This window comes from the organism of the source record quoted next, unplaced genomic scaffold, assembly GCF_019419815.1.
Source record: "Pyrus x bretschneideri cultivar Hongxiangsu unplaced genomic scaffold, Pyrus_bretschneideri_v1 Contig41, whole genome shotgun sequence".
Taxonomy (NCBI): Eukaryota; Viridiplantae; Streptophyta; class Magnoliopsida; order Rosales; family Rosaceae; genus Pyrus; species Pyrus x bretschneideri.
In genome coordinates, this window is record NW_025999735.1 from 2627860 (window position 1) to 2651068 (window position 23209).

Sequence of the window (23209 nt, forward strand, 5' to 3'; positions counted from 1 at the left end):
TCAATTAGTCACAAAGATAAATGCCAGCTGGCCAACAAATTAATAACAAAGATCCAATTTGCACATTGACCCCATTTGCTTCCACATTAAGGTAATCGTGATTAAGTCAATCACAGTACATAACAACCCGAAACGTAAAGGAAAATCCCCTCTTGTCCAACTGCGCTATACTTGTAACCAAACATAGGGCTAGGGCTAGGGTTCCTCCGTCGTTGTAGTTTTCTACCGGCCGAAAATTGAAGTACTCGAGCTCCGCTCTCAGTAGAATTTTGCATACGACCATGTCTCTCCCGCCCGTAGAGCGTGCGTACGTCACAGATGACTGCCTTCGTCAATGGAAGAATGGAAACCCTAGTTTCAAGCTCCCGGACCCTGTTCCGATGCTTCGATTTCTCTACGAGCTCTGTTCCACCATGGTAAGCTCAATGTGCCCGCCCACTTTTCGTGTCTTCAATTTTGGTACTTACTAGGGTTTTGGATTGAATGTTGTGTGCGCTCTGATTGCTAGGTATGTGGGGAACTGCCGCTTCACAAGTGTAAAGCGGCCTTGGATTCGGTTGAGTTCTCCGACGAGGTTTCGGACCAAGACTTGCCTTCCTGTTTTGTGGATATCATCACCCAATTGTCTCAAGATGTGAGTTCTTCGTAATTTGGTTTGCCAAGTGTGTGATTATTGTGCAAGATTGAGAAATAGATGAATTTGGGTTTAAATGTGTGATTATTTGACCCGTGCACGTTCGCTTCGTTTGCAGATTAGAATGCCTGGAGAGGATCGTGTTCGTCTAGTAAAATTGGTTAGTACTTTGGTCATTTGAAAAGTAGGAGTCTTGTACCATATTGGTGTTCATTGCCTTCTTGCTACTTCATTGCTCTAGTCATTAATAGTACTTTTTTATTGGTGTGTCTTCACTGTTTGTAATTGTTCAGTTGTTTTCTCTTTATCAGGCCAAATGGTTGGTGGAATCTTCCTTAGTTCCGTTGAGACTTTTCCAGGAGCGCTGTGAGGTGAGCACTCATCCTTTATACTAGTTTACGGATGGTTATCTGGTCATGGTTTTTTCTTCGTTGGGCTCGATCTCCGCTTTCTTTTACTTGTATGAAATAGAACTTATGCATATATGCTTTATAAATTGTAGGAAGAATTTTTGTGGGAGGCTGAAATGATCAAGATAAAGGCTCAGGAATTGAAGAGTAAAGAGGTAATGAGATCATTACCGTGTGGCTATATGCTTAGATGATGGGGGCCTTACCCATAATATGAGCAGATGTTATGTTGTAGTTCACCTTATAACAATGTGTCATACTCACACGAGCTTGTCCAAAAAGAATCTTGCTTTACCCTGGTAAACTTATAATTTCTTTTATCTGATGAAGGGCCGTGTTGATGCTCATTCTATTTACCTTGCACTGTTTTGTTTGTATATTTTCTTGTCAATTGATAATAATATGAACTTTTGGATGAATCAACCTGTGACACTAGTTGTTAAAGGTTGAACAAATAAAGCTCGGAATTGTGTGTAATGACTTGCATGATCCCTAAGTTCCTTACAAAGTATGGCATGCTAAGTTTACTATGAAAAGCATCTTATGTAACAAGTTTATTACCTAAATATCAATATGTTGATGCAGTAGTCTGGGAATACCATAAAATTTAATTTGCACTTGATTTCAATTTCAGGTCAGAGTAAATACCCGTCTTCTATATCAGCAAACAAAATTTAACCTTCTCCGAGAAGAGAGCGAGGGCTATGCCAAGCTGGTATGATTATTGTTGATGATCTTTTCGAAGTTGTTCAGTGTTCTACAATATTCTTTTCACAACAATCTTCCCTTACTGGTTTCGAGTGCTTGCTGGTTTTCTTTTGGGAAAAAAAAGATAATTGTCTTGTCAATTCTATCTTTTGTATTTGGATTTATTTACAAGTGCTGCTCCTCTCAAATGTGTTGTGTTTCTCCATTTTTGTTTACTTCCATTCCACGGAGAAGTCACAATTAAGTTGTATATTATTAGTATGATTTTAATGTTTGTGTTGTCCTCTCTTTAGGTGCACCTTGGTTGAAGTATGTGCTTTAATTTACCCAGATTTGAGAAATTAATTTACCCAGATTTGAGAAATTTAATCATGTATATTTCATTGTTTGTCCATTTGTAGGTTACTCTTCTTTGCCAAAACTCAGAAACTTCATCACACAATGCAGCAGCAACAATAGGAATTATAAAGGTGTAGATTTTAAGTCCTGTTTTCTCTACAATTTTTTTGCTTCTTTATATATACTTTTCAACTTTCTAATTAGATTGGTTTGTGCAGTCATTAATTGGGCATTTTGATCTGGACCCAAATCATGTTTTCGATATTGTAAGTTGTCGCTGTTTACCTTAGTTGTACTTTTTTCTTTCTATATAGCCTGTATTATTTTGGGAGACAATAGTTGGCTTCTGATGTATCAGGAGGAGTTTTGAGAATATCGCGTTTAAGAATGGGAAAAACAGAATGTACAAGGAAATCACGAAACAAAATAACCAAGATGAACAATCCCGAGAATTAACGTGGTTAGGCTATATGTGCCTCTGTCCACGGGGTGGGAACAACTATCTTTCACTATATCAATAATGAGTACAACCAATAATCTTGCCAAGTGTCTAGAATTAAGAACTTGACGATAAACCTGAAAGAACAAGAACAAGAAATACACTCTTTATCTCTTTTCTTTTCTCTCACACACACTTTGCCCTTACAATATTCTCTCACTCTAATCCCTTGAGTGGTATACAAAATATTGTTTTGCTCCGATTCAAAACTAGTACAATAGCTCCTTTATATAGACATAATAAAGGTCTTCTTAAATAAGGATTACTAATCCTAATTGGAATCTAGTTATGAATCTTTCTCCAATTGAGAAACTAACTCCAATTGGGAAAAACAATTTAATCCTCTAAGATTATAATTCCTGATAGCCTTGGTACAACTCATCATGGGCTGGAACAACCCAACAAGGAGTTCTTTGTTTTGTTTCAAATTTTATGTATTTATTTTAATTTTGGGCAAGTGTCCACTTCTAGATGAGGCACATCTCCATATAGAGGGGAGCTCCTCATGATGCATCAGTAGCAAGTACCTGTCCTTTTTTTGACAGAAGCAAGTACTGTCCTTTCTCTGATGCATTTAATAAGAATTTGGAGTTCTAATCTATATCACTATTTACCTTCCATACTTTTGTTATTAGGTTTTGGAGTGCTTTGAACTTCAACCAGATAGTGATGTCTTTTTGGAGCTGATACCAATTTTTCCAAAGGTAAGGATATTCTATTGACGCAGTTAAAGCTGTATTCTCTAGTTCAAAAATCTTTAATTGACGTTACATCTTTTGCAGTCTCATGCTTCACAAGTCCTTGGTTTCAAATTTCAATACTATCAGCGTTTGGAAGTAAATAGTCCAGTACCATTTGGACTTTATAAGCTAACAGCTTTGCTGGTGAAAGAGGACTTTATTGATCTTGATAGCATGTGAGTTTTCCTTTGTTTACTTTGGTATTTGATAGGAAAACCATATTGTTTGCTAAGTTTCCTTTATCTTGATTCAAGCATGGATAATGTTACCTCTTGGAACACATGAAACAGCAATGTCAGTACCAGTGTGAGACATAGACTTGGCACCCATGGCCTGTGTTCAGCTTTAGTAAGGACAAGTGCAGCCTAGTGTCCTTGATACCCCGAGGGAATCATGGACACTACAAGATTTATGGTTTTCGGTAGTGCGACACTACCACCATGGGCCATATGTCCAAATTGGTTTTAGCATGGATTCAGTTGTTCTCATAATTACATTTGTAAGCTGATAGGAATGGTTGGGAGCTAAATTGCTTTTGCAAAGCAGTAATTACTAATAGATTTCATATGCCCGCTGCCATCAATCACTATGTTTATGTAGCAGCCATATTTATCGGTATGTATAAACTCTTTGTTCCTTGTCATGGCCAATGGGCTCTTTCCTAGTACTTAAGTACAAAAGCTGGTAAGCTTAAGGATCGGCTTGTGTGCTATCAATGTTTTAAAAAACCCAGCCCAAAACGATGTCATTTTGGGGTTTGGGTAGGTTTTTTTTTTTTTTTTTTTCCTTTCTTTCAAAAGATAAAAAAAAGGCCTAGTGGAACACCTTAGGCGCCTATGTGCACCTTGACCACGTCTAGGCGAGTTTAAGCCTACTCCTGCTGGGCTGAGGCGTTTTCATCATCACCCGGCCTCCAAAGCCGCCTAGGCGTGCCTTAAGGTGCATTTTTTAAACAGTGTACTATACATAGAGTCCTCATGGTATGATGGCACCCAGTTGCGACACATCTTTCTTAGGGGTCCATGAGTCAATATTGAGGGTTGTGGTGCTTCTGCTGCATGTGCAGTTTGACCTAGACGCTAGACCTTAACAGTGATTGAACCTAAGGTTGTGTCAATTTTGGTATTGTGTTTATGAGTGCAAGGTTTATAATGGATATTTCTTAGTTGTAAATATGCATGGAGCTAGAGGAGGATTAAGATATGTTTGAACCACTTGGAGTGTAGAATTAGTTCATGTTTATGTCCACCTGTACATCTTTTAGCTTGATTGTGGTTGGTTAAGCTATATATATCTTAGAATCATTGTTATGTGTTCTACTGTGCTGTTGATTATCTGCTTTTCAGTTTCCATGATGGTCTGAATTAGAGTTCTAATTGTGCTGGGCTTGCTGGTTATTTATTTATTTATTTTTGAATTAAATTAAATTTATGTCGTTGACAGATATGCTCATCTACTTCCGAAGGACAATGAGGCATTTGAGCATTATAGTGCTTTCTCTTCCAAGCGACTTGATGAGGTAAAAATTTTTCTTTTTTGGTGAAAAATGAGATATAACTTATTAAATGTATGAAATATGGATGATTATCAGATCGGATATATATATATATATGTGTGTGTGTGTGTGTGTGTGTGTAATTGTGGAGTTTCTTGGAATGGTTATCAATGCATGAGGCCATAACTTATTTTGATTCTACATGTTATGTTTCAGCTATATGTTATGTGCTTTCTTTTCCCAACACAAAAGTTTAGGGCATTGATTGACTAGAGAATTGTGTATATTTTGTCCCGTGGATTCTACTTTTTTGTTGAGTGTTCATGTATTTTGTCATTTAGTTATGGTGATGGCTTTACTTGCTTATTTAACACACCTTCAAAATCCCTTTCCTTTTATGCAAAAGACTTGGCCTTTTTATTTTGACATGAACATCTGGTCATTTGCAGGCTAATAAAATTGGTAAAATAAATCTTGCTGCAACCGGGAAGGATCTGATGGATGATGAGAAACAAGGAGATGTGACAATAGATTTTTTTGCCGCTTTAGACATGGAAACAGGTGCAGTTTGTGAGCGGTCTGCAGAGTGTGAAAATAATCAAACTTTGGGCTTGCTTACTGGTTTTCTTTCCGTAGATGACTGGTATGCTTGTTTGTACTTGGAACTTCTAGCTCCCAGCTGTTCCCCCTAAATGATTCCTGAATTTATACTTATTTTCTCTTTTCTTGTTTACATTGATTATTATAATGTAAGCTGCTGGCTTAAGTTGCCCCTTTCTTGAGCCTATTAGTTGTCTGTTTTGCGGTTGTATCCTACTTTGAAGGGTACTTTTCCAATTGTTGTGTCATTTGTTTAATGAAATCGTTTATGCAATAGAGGTTCTTGTGTTTCCTTGTTGATGATTCTTTTTAATTTTCTCATGTGAAAATTTTGTGAAGGTATGGTTTACATGTTTTCAACAGTATTGGTGATCATTGGACCCTGTTGTATACTGTATAGTACTCAATACATTTTGTGAACCAACATGCTTTCAGTTGAGTGGAAGTTCACAACATTAGGGCTTGGAAATTATGTGAAAAGCTAAAATGGTGTGTACTTATTGTTCTGCATAAACATTGAGAACTTCTAACCAGCCCTTTGTTGGCTGTCTGCATAAAAGATTGGTATTTGATTTTTGTTTTGAATGCATATAATACACACAAAGGTGGATGTCTTAAAGTCTTCCAAAAATATTATGTATCCAGCTTGTTGAAGTTTATAACTGATTTCACCTTTGTACACTAGGTTTAGTAGCTTTTATTTTGTATTCATTTTAAAGTATCTCATTTGTTACTTTACTTTCTCTCATCAGGTACCATGCACATCTACTATTTGAGCGGCTCTCACCTCTCCATCCTGTTGAACATATTCAAATCTGCGACAGCTTGTTTAGGTAAATTTTAATGTATTTTCTTTCACTCTACGTTCGTTTTATGCTATGAGCTAATTGTGTATCTGTTTATTTGGTCGGATGTGCTCTCATAAAGATGTATGCACAAAAAACACACAAGTGCACATAGGTGGCTGATTGTGCATAATTTCTTTGAGCGCACTTGAAAAGTTAATTAACTTGGCTTTCTGTAGCCTTCTTCTGTTGTGCATGGTCATTCTTAGCTTTGGCTGTTCATCTACTTTTGTTTTTTTTTTTTTTATAATAATTATTTGATTCTTGAGTCCAGGCTCATTGAAAAATCAATCTCTTCTGCTTATGACACTGTTCGTCGAGCACATCTTCCAATATTTGGGGCTTCCTCAGGAACTAGTATTGATGTGATGAATACAGAAAATGCATCAATCCATGGATCATTTATAGAACTTCCAAAAGAACTTTTTCAGATGCTTGCTTGTGCTGGACCATATCTTTATCGTAATACTTTGTTGCTGCAGAAGGTGCAATTATCTATTTCTAATGTTCTTGATTTGTCTATTTGAGTTATATCTCCTAATGACCTAAGAGTTGACTATGTGTCTGTTGGTCTTTGTCACTGTCTCTCTTTTGGAGTAGGTATGTAGAGTATTGAGAGGTTATTACTCGTCTGCGCTTCAGCTTGTAAACAGTGGTGAAGGACTCATAGATCCCAATCATGTTTTTGGAGGTAATCCTCGTCTGCATCTTAAGGAAGCAAGGTCAAGGATAGAGGAAGCTTTGGGAACATGTCTACTTCCTTCTTTACAATTGGTACCTGCAAATCCAGCTGTTGGACAGGAGATCTGGGAAGTGATGAATCTACTTCCCTATGAGGTTTGCCTTACATCAGTCATTTGATACTTCAGTTGAGAATTTATTTTGTGGTAGACACTCTTGCTAAATGAATTTTGTCTTCTTAGGCGCGGTATCGTTTATATGGTGAGTGGGAGAAAGAAGATGAGCAGATTCCTATGGTTTTAGCTGCAAGACAAACAGCCAAGGTACATCATATATATTCGTCTTGAATCTCCTGTGCTTTCTGAATATGCTTGCATTTACTCTTGTATTATATCGTATGTTGCAACTTGCAAGTTTGATTCCCTAAAAGTATCATTGGTATGCCTTTTTCTTTTTCTTTTTGTAGTTGGACACAAGAAGAATTTTGAAACGGCTTGCAAAAGAAAATTTGAAGCAGCTGGGTCGGATGGTTGCAAAATTAGCTCACGCAAATCCAATGACTGTACTAAGAACAATTGTTCATCAGGTCTTATCTTATTGATGAATATACCGTCACCTATTTTTTTGGAATCTTCAATTTCATTTTTGTTGGCATTTGAATTTTTTGTGCACGGAGGTGTTATTAATCTCTTGATATTTTCTGGGCGGAAAGGAATATGAGGGTGTTGAGAATGTGTTAGGAGTGTTTATGGTGTTTTTGGGCTTGTTTGTGGGCATCTGAAGCTTTTGATTTAGGGAGTTAACTTTCTCTGTATTTTGTCAGATTATTTTGTAGCTATTTGGATATTCTGTTTCTATCTTGGTGAATTTCTCATATCATGTTGTTGCTTAGGTTTCTTGTTTTGTTTTCTGCCAGAAGTGGAATCCTTGTTGGCTAATTTGTACTGATCTACTTTTATTTTTAATGAATAATTCTGTTAATTTTAAAGGCATTTATTAATATCTTGGCACAACCTGCAGATTGAGGCGTACAGAGATATGATTGCTCCTGTTGTAGATGCATTTAAGTATTTGACTCAGGTGTGAATTTCTCTTTTATTGTGTTAGTATTTTTTTTTTTTCCTTCACTCCTATTACTGTTTAGACTGTTAATAATATCTAGCTAGATATCAGCCCTCTGTTTTTTGACCCTTCTGTTATCTTACCCATAATAATTATCCTGATGATTCCTCTGATTATTAGGCCAGTCCTGTGGTTTGTACTTGTAGGACAATTTTGTGTGAAATTTTGTCTATTGAGCACATTGATGCATGCAACACGTGTTTCCATGCATGCCATTCTGTACCCAACTCTTGTGCATTCTTTATGAAAAGAACCTATAGTTGATTGCTATTGTCAAACATTATTTGACACTACTTGATATTCTCCTTAGTGACATCGAAACAAATTTGACACTTCTTCATATGCCTTTTACCTTAATAATTATGTATGACTATTTCTTGGCCAGTCATCCACTTAGTGATCTCTAATCTAGCTCTTCATGGAAATTTTCTGGTCCTTGGAAACACCATATAGGTGTAAATATTGTAATTGTCATCATAATTACCTTTTGGATTCTAAGAGATCTATTAATGGAATTTTAGAACGGGTCATACTATGTCATACCTGAGTTTTTGAACTAGTCATGCTGACATTGGTGCATGATTATTACCAGTACGGTACTTATCCTGAAAGATTTCAATTGTGATTTTTTGTTTGTTTGTCATTTCTCAGAAGGATGCCTCAATTATATGAATTTATAGTAGTCATAGCCAATAATTTAAACCTATAATCTTTAGAGTCTTGACTTAGATTCCTTGGAGGCTACAATAATTTTGATTTTTCCGACATATGGCCTTAAGTATCATTGGAATAGTATTCCTCAAATTCATTTTCATCTTTAGGGCATTGCAGGGCACTTCAGAAGCATACTTCTTGATATGTACTTTGTGGTTGGCTCAGTTTTTAACTTTTTCAGCATGATATTTAATTGCATTTCTTGAAACATCATACTCTAGCTTGAGGCATCTTTTTGCTGAATAGCCATCATTCTATCTGGTTTATGACGTTCCTTGTCCACTTATTGCATTTGGCTTTCTTGTTTGGGTGTATATATAAGCGTTCCATATTTTAAACCTGTGATTTCTTTCTAATTCTTTCTTATATGCATGTTTTTCTGTACAGCTGGAGTATGACGTTTTGGAATATGTTGTCATTGAGCGTCTGGCTCAAGGAGGTCGTGACAAGCTAAAAGATGATGGACTTAATTTGTCAGACTGGCTTCAATCTTTGGCTTCATTTTGGGGTCACTTGTATGTCTTTTTTTCTTATTGTTTCTGTCTTTTTAAATACGTTTGTTTTGAAATACTATATTCTCTTACGCTACTTAGTAGGTTAAATGTGTTGGCCTATTTTTTGGGTTTTGTGCAATTTGATTATTCTTGAGCTCTGTTTGTTTATTATCGATCTACATCACTTTCTTTTCCCTCTTACCTTTTTCTAGCATTGATTATTTGATGGCATTTATGCTTGTTTTCACCGCCATACAGTCTAGATATATTCTTGGATACTTCCCTTCAGTTTCCTCGTTGCAGATTATCATGGTGTTGGGGAATTTATTGAAGAATAAGAAAGATTTGTTGGAGGGGGGGGCGCAAAGAACTCTAGGAAGCCTAATTCAAAGACTATTTTCTGTTGAGATTTAAAGATTCAAACATTTATAGGTTTGTGGTCTGTTTTATTTCCAACATAGTTGGGACTTTGGTTTCGGGAGAATTCTGAATAAGGCAGAGGTGAAGGAACTGTCTGCATTGTGTAGAAAGTGTGCACCTTTCTCAAAGTACACCAAATTCTAGGAAATGGATGTTAGACGCTTAGGATCGTACAAGTGTTTTTTCAGATTTCCTTTTGACAAGCCTGTTCCATCTTGTCAGATACCGGTCTTCATCCCTTTCATTTTCCTCTTACCTTTTTCTAGCATTGAACGTTTGATGGCATTTATGCCTGTTTTCACTGCTATACAGAGTCTAGATATATTGTTGGATACTTCCCTTCAGTTTCCTCATTGCGGATTATCCTGGTGTTGGGAATTTATTGAAAAGAAGAAAGATTTGCTAGAAATTGGCTTTTGGGATTCCATTTGGAGGAGGAAGCTTTATCGCGTTCTGTGGTCAGAAGCAAATATGGGATAGGCCTCAACGGTTGGGATAACCAAGCTGGTGGAAAAGGTTAAAGGTGGAATCCATGGAAAGATGCTTCTCATTACTCCAACCTTTTCTATTGTGCTGGAATTATTTGTTGCTTGTGGGTGTGCCAGGGTAAGATTCTGAAAGGATCGTTGGGTGGGGAAAGAACTCTAGGAATAATTCAAAGACTATTTGCAGCTGAGATGTAGAGATTCGAACATTTCCAGGCTTGTGGTTTGTTTTATTTCCCACATAGTTGGGACTTTGGCTTCGGGAGAATTCTGAATAAGGCAGAGTTGGAGGAACTGTCTGCATACTGTTGTTGTGTAAAAAGTGCGCACCTTTCTCACGGTAGGCCAAGTTCTAGGAAATGTATGTTAGATGCTCAGGATCATTCAAGTGTTTTGTCAGATTTCTTTTTGACAAGCAAAAAGTTACTTCTTTTCAACCTTTAGGGCAGACTTGGAAACAATCAAAAGTGAAACATTTTTCGTGTGGCTTGTGGCACGTTGGTAAAGTCAATACTTGCAATATGGTTCAAAGGAGGAGACCTTTATTCCTAACTCTACTGTTTGAAAAGCACAAGGTGGCTGGGAGGGTAAAAAAGCTAAAGTGGTCGGGGTATGTATAGTTTAGAATGTCATAAGGAGTCGGATTGAGGTGCGCTGGGAAAAAGAGAAAAGTTTTGGTCTTGTCTTTTGGGCTCAGTTTCGGTGGAATTCAAGAATTCTATCTACTTATATTGGAAAGCATCTGTGCATTGATGGATGGTTACAGTTGATTTTTCTTGTGGTCTATGGTTTACTTGTAATTGTCTCACCTTGTACCTTTAGTTTGATGATTGTTCTTGTGAAAGTTGAGATTTTAGTTTTAGTTTTTATATCCGTTGCTGTGGATTTCTTGTTTGCAGATTGTAATTTCCATTTCATTAATAAAATTTGGTATCTTCGAAAAGAAAAAGGCCGTATCAGTGGATCTGGGAATATGTGGAAACTGAAAGGGGGAATTCCGATTAGAGTGTCTAAATAGACAATATATTTGCTAAATTAGCTTTTACCCCTTCATGTTGTATGGAGATATAATTTCTAGCCACTGGTCTAAAGACTTAAAATTCTCTTCACATAGTTTACTGTAACAATATTTTTATTTTACATTTTGTTTATGGGATTCTTAAGGAATATTTTTGGGTTCAATTTATGGATCAATTCATCAAGTTTTCTTAACCCTTTGATATGTACTTCTTTGTTTATTTTCTTGATTTATGCTGTGTCCTTTCTGTTTTTTTCCACTTTTTAGTTTCTTCTCAACTCATATAAAATTTATTGATATAGGTGATGAATGTGTAGTTATAACATAGTTCCTATTTCTTTTTCCCTTCAAGATGGTTGTTATTATATTTTTTTATTTCTTCTTGTTTTTTCATTTTGGAATTAAGTTAAATATGTCATTTAACTTTTAAGAAAGCTGACTAACTCAGTTTTTTGTTTTATTTAGGTGTAAGAAATACCCATCTATGGAATTGAGGGGGCTTTTCCAGTATCTTGTGAACCAACTAAAAAAGGGCCAAGGAATTGAACTGGTTCTCCTCGAGGTATTTACCAGGTTCAGTGGTTATAGTGTTATACCAGCAATTTCGTATGATTATTCCTTATGCTTTCCTGCTGACGAAGTGAATTTCGCGGATGATATATATCAGGAGCTTATTCAGCAAATGGCAAATGTCCATTACACTGAGAATCTGACTGATGATCAACTGGATGCCATGGCAGGCAGTGAGACGCTGCGTTATCAGGCAACTTCTTTCGGTGTTACTCGTAATAACAAGGTGCCTTGTAATGTTTGATTGTATTAGATGTGATGTTAAACCAGTAATGCATGTTATGATGTTTGAGATGACCTGTAATGCATGGTATGATGTTTGAGTTGCCTAAATTTGAAGATGTTAATGTTCATTTTAATATTGATAACAGGCACTAATCAAGTCCACCAACAGGCTAAGAGACTCACTGCTACCAAAGGATGAATCCAAGTTGGCAATCCCCCTTCTAATACTTCTTGCTCAGCATCGTTCTGTGTAAGGCTGAAGAGCTTATTTGCTTGCTTCTTTTTTTTTTTTTCCTGCATTATAATACTAAATGACAATCTTTTCAAGAAGCATTAGTTTTTCTTGATACCAAATATTATTGGTGGTAAGGTATCTTGAAGTTGATTCTGGGTTGGTCATTGTGCAGTTAGACCAATGGCTCTAACATCTTGATAAAACACCTCTCATTTGGGTTTGGCATGACAGTTCTAATTTTGTGCATGCGCCATATGAACACTTTTTTATTTAACGCATGGTAAGTTAGATACCTGACAGTTTATTTATTTATTTATATTAACTGCAGGGTCATAATAGAGGCAAATGCACCGTACATCAAGATGGTTAGTGAACAGTTTGATAGATGTCATGGAACCCTCCTTCAATTTGTGGAATTTCTTTGCAGTGCTGTGACACCGGCATCGGCTTATGCTCAGCTAATTCCTTCGCTTGATGATCTTGTTCACAAATACCATCTTGATCCAGAGGTCGGTCTGACTGTCTGTCTGTCTGTCTCTCTCTCTCTCTCTCGATTTATGTTCTTTGATCTGTATATAATCAGAGTGCTTGGTTTGTAAATTTCATAATCGTAATCTTTGAATCTATTTACAATTAAGTGTTGATTTTTTAATTACAGTTTCTACAATAGCATAAATCTTTTACCTATACATGGTTTTCACTATTTTCTCCATGACATAGGTTGCTTTCTTAATTTATCGCCCTGTAATGAGGCTCTTCAAGTGCCAAGGGAGTTCTGATGTCTTCTGGCCTCTAGACAATATTGACACTCAAAGTATCACGTCTGCAAGTTCAGAGTCTGAAGCTACAGAGCATTCTGGAAATGTGGTTCTGGATCTTGGGTCTCCATGGAAGCCTATAACGTAAACTTTTTAGTGTGCTTTCTGTTGTTTTATTTATTGCATTTGCACTCATCTTGACGTAAAAGATTATTGTCATCTAGTTATTTTTGCAGACAGGAGGAATTCCCTTGTTTTTCCTAACTGATTTGTGTTTCTATGCTATATTTATATAATTGCAAGCAGGTGGTCGGATCTTCTTAGTACTGCTGAAAGGATGCTGCCTTCAAAATCCTGGAATAGCCTGTCACCTGATCTCTATACTACATTTTGGGGGCTCACGCTCTATGATCTTTATGTCCCTAGAAATTGTTATGAGGCTGAAATTGCAAAGCAGCATGCTGCTCTTAAAGCTCTGGAAGAGATTTCTGATAATTCAAGTTCAGCAATAACCAAACGGAAGAAAGAAAAAGAAAGAATTCAAGAATCCCTAGATCGCCTGACTAGCGAACTCCGTAAGCATGAAGAAAACGTCGCATCTGTTCGTAAACGCTTATCTCGGGAGAAGGACAAATGGTTGAGTTCTTGCCCTGATACTTTGAAGATCAACATGGAGTTCCTTCAGCGTTGTATATTTCCACGCTGTACTTTCAGTATGCCAGATGCTGTGTATTGTGCCATGTTTGTGCACACTCTTCATTCCCTTGGGACACCATTTTTTAACACAGTCAACCACATTGATGTTCTCATCTGTAAAACCTTGCAGCCTATGATATGCTGCTGTACTGAATATGAAGTAGGTAGACTTGGGAAGTTTCTCTGTGAGACGTTGAGGATTGCTTACTATTGGAAGGTGATAGACAATTTTATGTTTTTGTTCTTTGTATTTTGATTTGGTGACACTGATCATACAATTCATGAACATATAAGAGGGTGTACTCAGGCACCAGAAACTGCCATATTCTTTCTCCAATTTATTTTTTGTCTTGCTGATCCTGGTTTTGTCTTCCAGAGCGACGAATCTATTTATGAACGCGAATGTGGAAACATGCCAGGCTTTGCTGTATATTATAGATATCCAAATAGCCAGAGAGTTACTTATGGCCAGTTCATCAAGGTGAGTCCAGGTCTTTTTTATGTCTAAAATTTACTTGGGCTATATTTCCCCAAATAGAAAAAAGGTAAAAAAAAAAAAATTCCCTATGCCACAAAAGTCACTAAGCAGAGAATGATTACTTTTGGTCTTAAAGTGGAGATTCTGAGTTTCCTTTAAAGGTTTTTGCTAACTCTTGTCCTTCCAAGTAGTTCCTGTTCATTTTTTGATTGTGCATAATGTCTGTTTTATCCATATATACTCTGAGATTCTAGTTTGAACTTGAACCTTTCTAAAAGTCAAGTTCAAGTTCGTAATTTATCTTGTACCTTAAAGTATTCTATGGTTGCATTTTTTTCTGATGTCCTTGTTTTTCAATTTTGTTATAGGTTCACTGGAAATGGAGTCAAAGGATTACAAAGTTATTGATTCAATGTCTGGAATCAACCGAGTACATGGAAATTCGAAATGCACTCATAATGTTGACAAAAATATCTAGTGTTTTTCCAGTTACTCGAAAAACTGGGATTAATCTTGAAAAACGGGTAAGAGATTTCAAATAGTCATTTGATTTGGTTTTTGTTGCAGTGGCATCATTGTGTCTCTAATTTTTGCCACCTTCCTTGCAGGTTTCCAAGATAAAGGGTGACGAGAGAGAGGACCTCAAGGTGCTGGCAACAGGTGTCTGTGCCTCTCTTGCTGCTAAAAAGGTTTGTGTGAATTTTTGGAGGCATGGTTTTCAGGTTATATATTAACGAATCTTAATAATTTTATGTTTCCCATTTGCAGCCTTCATGGGTTTCAGATGAGGAATTTGGTAACGGACATCTTGATTTAAAGAATGGACAAAATGGGTCAAAGTCTTCTGCTGGTAATTCAATAGCTGCACAGGGTGAACCTATGGGAGGAAGAGTTGGAGCTGTACCCTCCCAACACTCGGATTCAACGAACTCAGGCAAAGACCCGACTCTAAAAAGAAAACTTGTAGATGGGAGGTTGGAAAGAGGTGAAAGTAGCCCAACTGCAAAATCTGATCAAGGGCATGTAAAACTTAAAGCTAGCTCATCGGTGAATGGGTCAGATGCGAAGCCATCAATAACCTCAGCTGCTTTCCAACCTGCAACGGCAAGATCTATTGAAAATAAAAAACAAGTGAATGAATTCTCGAATAAAGCCTCAGATGAAAACATGGGAAAAGCTGCACCAAAGAACTCTACAGAATCTGAGGTATTATGTTGGCCCATAAAAAAAAATTCTTTCTTTAACTATTGTATGATTGGGGATATTGGTCACATTCATGCTGTAGTCTAATCAGCATTGTGATGACCAGTTTTAGGTCAGTGCAAGATGAATGTTTGTCTAGTGGAAGAAATTAAGGGTTGTGGTGGCAAAATGCATTTTGCACCGTGGATGGGTAGGAGACAGGAATTTAAAATTTATTATATTTCATTTCCTTCGTTTAGTGCTCCTTGCCATCATTTGCATCATGTTTGCTAAATCAATCAAAGATATTAATGTAGTAAATATGTGGGAATTTTTCATATTGGTAAGGGAGATGAACGCGAAAGGATAGGATTAGGAATGGGGATATCCAAGGTAAAGTAGGAATAGCCGAAATTGAAGATAAGATGAGAGAAAATTGGCTAAGTTGGTTTGGATATGTGAAATGAAGACCTACAGACACTCTGGTTAGAATATGGCAATTACGAGACAGAGGCTCAAGGTCACAGGGGTAGAGGAAGACCTAGGAAGACTTAGGAAAGAGAGACTAGAAAAGACTTGGAGTACTTGGATCAAACGGAAGACTTGGCACAAAACCGAGTGCAGTTACGTTCTAGGATTCATACAGCCGACCCTACTAAATGGAATAAGGCTTTGTTGTTGTTGTTGGCAAGGGAAATGAACGACATTTAAGGAACTTGCTAGACACTCATGTCTGAAATCACCCCACGCAAGTTTGTGGGGATGTGGTGAAGCTGATACTTCTGCACTACTTCAGGGTTAAATTTAGATGCAACCAGCAAAGTTCATATGTTTGAACCATATAATATATCTGAGGAGGGCTAGTGCTATAGTGAAAATCTAGCACCCTTGTGGCCCTTCTCACCCTGGTTCTAGGTTCCCCTTCCCCTTTCCCCTTACCCCCTAACTATTGACAAAAAAAAAAATGATCTGTGGTCTGCTTGTATATAGATTATTGGAACATCTGCAATCAAGCTGTATCCTTTCACTTGCTTGAGTTTGTAATGAATGTTGACCCATGTGGTACTGAAGATTTTATTTCCAAGCCTGGTGTGCATATTGTTGAGTCGTAAAACTTTCCTACTTCCTGCACCCTGGTGTTCACGGATTTGGTATGTAGATTTCATGGCCAAATGATAAGAGCTAAATGCATAATTTTATTTATTAGTCATGAGTGTTATACCTTGATTGAATCATTTTCTCTACTTCTCCCTCTTTGAGCTTTAGGTTATATTTCCAGCAATTATTTCACTGATATTTTTCTTATTATCTCACTGTTCTTTTTTTTTTTTCCTTAAATTTTATTTTCTTTTGTTGACAGTTGAGAGCTCAAGCAAAACGGTCAGTTCCTACTGGATCACTTACTAAGCCGCTGAAACAAGATGTTGCAAAAGATGATAGTAGATCTGGAAAAGCAATTGGCAGAACTTCTAGTATGAGTGACAGAGATATTCCGTCCCATGCATCAGCTGGGACTTCAAATGTTTCCTCTTCCGCCACAGTAAATGGTAACACAGATTCAGCGTCAGCTAAAGGTTCAGCTTCATTTGCGAGGACTGACATTCATGGTACTGAATCAAAGGTGGAGGTTACAGCTGCAAAATCTTCGAATACAAGGATTTCTGCTCCGAAGGAAGATGGTGGTGAAAATTCTGATGCACCAAGGCCCCATTCTTCTCGACTTGTCCACTCTCCTAGGCATGATAATTCTGCTGCTGCTGCAAAATCTAGTGATAAGCTGCAAAAGAGAACCAGTCCTGAAGAAACTGACAGACAGAGCAAACGGCGGAAAGGGACAACTGAAGTGAGAGATTTTGAGGGCGAAGCTCGAGTGTCAGACCGAGAGAGGTCTGTTGATGCTCGACTGTTGGATCCTGAAAATTCAGGTACTGATCATCAAAGTGTTCACAAGGCCACTGATAAGCCTTCTGACCGGTCCAAAGATAAGGGCAATGAAAGACATGAAAAGGATTATAGGGAAAGATTGGAGCGTCCTGAAAAGTCGCGTGGAGATGATTTGAATGAGAGATCCAGGGACAGGTCAATGGAGAGACATGGAAGGGAGCGTTCAGTAGAGAAACTTCAGGAGAGGGGTATGGATAGGAATTTGGATAGACTTCCTGACAAATCTAAGGATGACAGAGGTAAAGTAAGGTACAATGATGTATCAGCGGAAAAATCTCATGTTGATGATCGATATCATGGACAAAGCTTACCTCCGCCACCACCCTTACCTCCTCACATGCTTCCACATTCTGTTAGTTCTGCTAAAAGAGATGAAGATGAAGATAGAAGGTTTGGAACTACAAGGCATACTCAGAGGCTTTCCCCGAGGCATGATGAGAAGGACCGTAGACGATCTGAAGATAATTCCTTAATTTCTCAAGATGATTCAAAACGTAGAAGAGAAGATGATTTTCGAGAAAGAAAGCGCGAAGATCGTGAGGGGCTGTCAATAAAGGTATGCCCCGATATGCTAGTTGTTTTTAGTTTCATTTGAGGCACTTCTTACAATATATCAGAATAAGTGGTTCCATATTCAGTCATTATTGACTCTTTCCGTTCTGATTATAACACCATATGTTAAATTGATGCCTAAAATAAGTGTAATTAGTAATATCTCGATGTAATTGTCGAGACATGTGCTTTTGTCCCCTATATTTATCATAGTTGGTCAAAAGGCCTTGTTTTTCGCAATCACAGTTCACTTTCCTTGTGTTATACCACATTTACCATTATGTGCGACTATCAGTTTTAGTAGCTTCACTATCACGCCAAGTGCTATGTAATTTTTAGTACTTTACATGCCTCTACTCTTCAAGTATAGATTTTAGGGCCACATAAGCATGCGTTTGTTCATTGAGAACTTGCTGTTTTTTTAGTTTGTCAATTTAATAGGTCCATTATCAGTTATTAGTTAGGCATTTTTTTGGCATTCCATGTCCGCTCCTAATTTCTCAACATCTCAAGTTTTTCATGATTCAATACTTAGAACAGTTGAGTGTACCTGAGGCACGCAGTTGGTTCAAACTACAAATGGAATTCTCATTAGTTTCATTGTACATGAGGTGTGATTTTTTATGTTTATGCTTTACTCTTTTCTGTATAGGTAGAGGAGCGGGAACGGGAGAGGGAGAGAGAGAGGGAGAAAGCAACCCTCTTGAAGGAGGATACAGATGCAACTGCGGCTTCTAAGAGGCGGAAACTTAAAAGAGAGCATCTGCCTTCCGGGGAAGCAGGTGAGTATTCACCAGTTCCCCCTCCACCTCCTCTTTCAATTAGTTTGTCCCAGTCATACGATGGAAGGGATAGGGGAGACCGAAAAGGACCCATTGTCCAGCGGTCAGGTTACTTGGAGGAACCAAGTCCGAGGATTCATGGTAAAGAAGTACCCAGCAAAATGGCTCGTCGTGACACTGACCCGTATCCTTAATGTCAATGTTTCATGTCATTCTGCATATAATAGATAATTGCTAAATGCTGAGAACATACATTCACGAATACATGTATCATCGTGACACTGATTTATGATTATCAAGATATGCATATATTTTTCGCCATTCTGTTTTGAGTTATGCAATCGTGTATCGGATAGTAGAACACCTTAACTATGTCCCAGGATGTATGAATGGGAGGATGAGAAAAGGCAAAGAGCTGAACAAAAGCGAAGGCATCGGAAGTGATGTGCGTAGAGTTTCGGTCACTTGTGGTACATCCACCTCCTTTTAATGTGGTGAGTTTCGTTCTTTTGGTTTGTGACAGATCGGTTGGTAGTAGAGGCAAAGGCACGGGAAGTGATGTGCTGAAACTCTTTGGTTTGTTACAGATCTGTTGTGGTAATTTCTTTCATGGCAAACGGCCTTTCGTCCTAACGTCACTATTGGGTAGTGATAACTTCATTCTTGTCATGATGTACAATATTGTAAATTCCGCAATTGTACAGAGTTGAAGTAAAATTATCTGTACCTTGGAACTTTGAAAGGAAAATCGGGAAGCCCCGAGTTCTGTCGATAAACGTTCCATTTTTTCCGTCGATAAATGTTGCATTTTTAGATTTCGTTTTTCATATCTTGTTAACGGCAATGGGCCCTGTAGATCAGTCGGTGGCTACTCATAATTTGGAGACTTTTTTGGTCATCTTGAAGAAATGTTAATATTACTGAACGCGAATCCACCAAATCTACAATGTGGTGTGTCGAACAAAAACGAACCTGAACATGATAGGGTTCGAAGATACAACTTGATATAAACGAAAATGATTTGATAATCCTTTTGCCAAATGTGTGATTTTGATGCCTCTATCTTTGTTTTATCAACACGAAACGCCATGTGTAGAGTCTTGTTCTAATGAAATAAAAAATGTGAGTGTTTTTATCCACGTATCTTTGTTTTATTGATACGAAACGCTATGTGTCGGTATATTTGTGTCATGAAAGTTGTTCAAAAACAGTATACTAGGTACCCAGTTTTACTGGGTGAAGGCAAAAGGAGATGCTCTTGCTACGTCTAAGGCTTTATATAAAAAAATATTTGTTTGGGAGAAATAGGGTTGTGTCATCTCGAGCAATAGTGTAATAGAAGTAACGATAACTGTAGTGAAAATTACCGTACGGAATTTAAATATCGATTATGTGAAAATACAAAAAAAGTACTCAAGTTTAAATATAATTTTGTATGTTTTTATAGTTTTTTTCACTTTGTTTAAATACATGTATTAATCTGGGATTAATATTATAGAAAGAAATCATAAAATAAAATAAAAACAATGTTAACCTACTTATACAAAACCCCGAAAACTATAAGCACCATCACCGTTGCCAAAGCACTCGTGGTGCCGCCACCGCTCCTCCGGTTGAACTGTCGTTGTTGTCTGCCATGTTGGTGCAACTCAATCCCAAATCAATGTTTCACAGATATGTTCCAAAAACTTCAGCATGAGAACCAACCATTCTAGCCATTGCTGGCGTTCTGAACAACATGCATTCTATATATATATATATATATATGCGTCAGGATTAACTGTACTACGACTGAATTCAATAAAATCTCAAATTCTATACATGCCAACGTAATAGTTTTTTTCTTTTCTGAATTTTAATTAGAACTTGAATACATACTTGTGAATTTTTTTTTTAAGCAATAGAGAAGGATTAGGCGAGATTAGCTCTTCGGCAATGATCGCGTGTGAGGCACCTACCCTCCCCTGAAAGGGTGAGGACCATTACACCCAGAAACCCCCCGCCCGTCCCCTCTCCACCTTATATCATTAAAATTAATAAAATAACTAGATACAAGCGGGTGGACGAAGCCAAGACCCGCTAAGAAAAGTCATCAACAGAAAACAGTGCGTGCATGCATGTGATTTTAGTACTCCTTGAAGATTTTGAGCAACTGATCAAAGGTGTCGGTCGTACATGCAATCTCCAGTGGCCCGCTAATCTTCGCATCGAACACATCCGGTTGTGACTTCTTGATGAGTTGTTGGATAATTGGGTCCGAGAGATACTTCAGAGGAACTTGATATTTCTTTCGTTCTTCTCCCACGGACAAGGGTACATAACCTTTCTTGGGCTTCTCGGACTTGCTTAAAGCTATATAGCTTTTGTTGGAGCACCGGAACTTGCTCAACTTCTTGATGAACATCGTCGTCTTTTCTTGAAGAAGATTTGAATGAATCATTGTAGGTCAGTATGTGCTTTCGAATTCTCCTGGACTAGATGAAGAAAAAAGAACTAGGGTTTTCTGAAAGCTAGTTGAATTCTACTCGACTAGATCAAGAAAAAAGAACTAGGGTTTTCTGAAAGCTAGTTGGATGTGAAGATATAGAGAATTTGAAAGAGAAGAAACTGGAAGGTAAGAATTTATGAGAGTTAGAAAGTCTAGTAGTATGTATATATATAATTAGTAAAAGCGGCAAGCTAGGGTTTCCAAATACTAGTAGGCAAGGTAGGGTTGTACATTTTTGTCTCGCTTAATTATCTTTCTTGCGAACCAAGTATCATTCTCCTAAAGCAAGTAGGAAACCCAAATCCACATTTTACATAAAACCCTAACCCTAGTTCTTAGTCGGCAAGACTCCAAATCCTAAACCAATTAGGAAACCCCTTGATTGCTATTTATACCCACTGAACATCCTAGCTTGTTTAGACTTTTGCTTCCAATTTCAAAACTTAGAAACCCTATCACATATACCACATAACATGGACACTGTGGAGGGCCAAAGTGATGAGTTCTGGGATGTGGTGGTCGATACCACCTACTGCGAAACACGACTACTCGACGTTTTGAAGTTACCAAAATCGGAGAAATATTCCAAGTTGTGGCTTGATATCAAGGCCACCGTTACAGTAATGGTGCTGCCTAGGGATTTAGAGGATGAGGAGGAGTTGGAGGACCACTACAAAGTAATGTTACTAGAAGATGATCAAATGGGACAAACCACCGACGTCGTCGAGTACGAGGAAAAACTTGAGATTGACCTTTTGATGGGGGACAATGCCACAAAAAGGACTTTGGATACCATAACTCAGGAGCTATCCAAACTGATCCATGTCCGTTCTGGGAATCTTTTATCTGCCGCGGCTACTATATTACGGGATGCGCGTGCTGTTGCAAGAGATAGGAGTTTTGTTGTTATCAATGGTGCTGATCAAGGTCGCACCAACCCTGTACTTGTGCACATGGAGGCATCCATCAGCATTGATGCGGTTGACGACGAGCCGCCGGTTGATGTGCAGCCTGCGTTCGTGCCGGCGAGTAAATCTTCGATTGAGAAGTTAGAGAGGGTGAAAGTGGAAGCCTCGTCGCAGGGGGTTTGTTGCTCGATTTGTCTGGCGGAGATTGTGGTTGGTTCCGAAGCACTTGGTATGCCGTGTTTGCATTTTTACCACGAGGAGTGCATTGTCGAGTGGTTGGAGAAAAGCCGGTTCTGCCCGCTGTGCCGCTTCTCAATGCCTACTGACGATCATTACTCATCATGATTGATTTCCTCATTGAAATTTGATGAATCATTATAGCTTGTTATTGTTTTTAGTAATCTGATTCATCGGCAAAAATCCTTTGATAATCGTCTACAAAAATCCTTGTTATGAGTCACCTCCAACAAACGTCGTTGCTAAGCTATCTTATAATAGCACAAAATATCTTCTTTTTTTTCCCCATAACTCTTGATCATTTTACTAATCCGATCTACTTCTTATTTTAAATTTTGCTTCCTGGTTTTTTCTCAAATTATCAATCATTGTTTAATGTTAACAATTGCAATTTAAATTAAGTTAGGTGTTAGAATTCAATAAATCTTAGTAATCTAAGGTGGAACGATTTACTACTTGTCCACTATGATACTTTTATGATTAATAAATTTTCGAGCATTAAAATTAAAAACTTAATTGACTTAATTCCGATTAGTCTAATATTCGCAGCAAAGTGAGGCAATAAGAAAAATATCAAAGAAATAAGTGTTGGAATCATGACCTAAACTAATGCTCAAAGAGGGAGAAGTAGAGAAAATTAATTAACCGAGGTGTATCGCTCATAACCATAGAAGTAGGGGCTGGTTTTATAATACAGTAAATATATGGTTGTACTCGAAAAAAAGGCAAAAGTAATTTGAAAACTTGAATCAAATTCGGGTGGAAACCCGACCCACTATGGAGGTGCCTCTAAAACCCAGCGAGTATCTGCAGACTTTGCATCGCAAACTTTTGTATCACCGTTTTGAACTGCAGTTGTTTCAGTAGCAACAGAGTTCGCACCTTCTTTCGTTAGTCAGGTCAGTTTTCGCTTCAGTTCTTCTATCTTTTCTCTGTTTGTTTCCTCAGAA

At 37.7% G+C, this 23209-nt stretch overlaps 2 protein-coding genes across 3 annotated transcripts; both read left to right on the forward strand.

Annotated features, from left to right (window-relative positions):
- The first annotated feature begins 118 nt into the window (after positions 1–118).
- On the forward strand, positions 119–19416 carry LOC103961040 (THO complex subunit 2). 2 transcript variants are annotated; one of them, XR_007251639.1, is made up of 33 exons: positions 119–416; positions 509–634; positions 753–794; positions 946–1005; positions 1137–1199; positions 1679–1759; positions 2154–2222; positions 2310–2357; positions 3226–3294; positions 3373–3506; positions 4774–4849; positions 5275–5468; positions 6178–6258; positions 6545–6755; positions 6871–7107; positions 7194–7274; positions 7418–7537; positions 7972–8031; positions 9175–9302; positions 11670–11766; positions 11872–12000; positions 12146–12249; positions 12563–12743; positions 12955–13136; positions 13299–13905; positions 14065–14169; positions 14535–14690; positions 14775–14855; positions 14935–15372; positions 16709–17848; positions 18497–18810; positions 19007–19120; positions 19214–19416. XR_007251639.1 is itself a non-coding variant. In XM_048566473.1 (32 exons), the coding sequence occupies exons 1-32, from the start codon at positions 282–284 to the stop codon at positions 19068–19070; spliced, it is 5613 nt and encodes a 1870-aa protein (XP_048422430.1). In that variant the 5' UTR covers positions 119–281; the 3' UTR covers positions 19071–19416. The 2 variants fall into 2 exon arrangements, 1 of the variants encoding a protein (XP_048422430.1); XM_048566473.1 differs by having other exon boundaries at positions 19007–19416.
- A 2171-nt stretch (positions 19417–21587) lies between these two features.
- LOC103961060 (probable E3 ubiquitin-protein ligase RHY1A) lies at positions 21588–22367 on the forward strand. Its single transcript, XM_009373567.2, has one exon. The coding sequence runs from the start codon at positions 21588–21590 to the stop codon at positions 22365–22367; it is 780 nt and encodes a 259-aa protein (XP_009371842.2).
- The last annotated feature ends 842 nt before the right edge of the window (positions 22368–23209 follow it).

Bases quoted from the DNA above. Each gene is read 5' to 3' on its own strand.
- LOC103961040 (XM_048566473.1), top strand. From the start codon at position 282: ATGTCTCTCCCGCCCGTAGAGCGTGCGTACGTCACAGATGACTGCCTT. The intron at 2,223-2,309 runs GTGTAGATTTTA...TGGTTTGTGCAG, and splicing joins CAACAATAGGAATTATAAAG to TCATTAATTGGGCATTTTGA. The intron at 14,691-14,774 runs GTAAGAGATTTC...CCTTCCTTGCAG, and splicing joins GGATTAATCTTGAAAAACGG to GTTTCCAAGATAAAGGGTGA.
- LOC103961060 (XM_009373567.2), top strand. From the start codon at position 21,588: ATGGACACTGTGGAGGGCCAAAGTGATGAGTTCTGGGATGTGGTGGTC.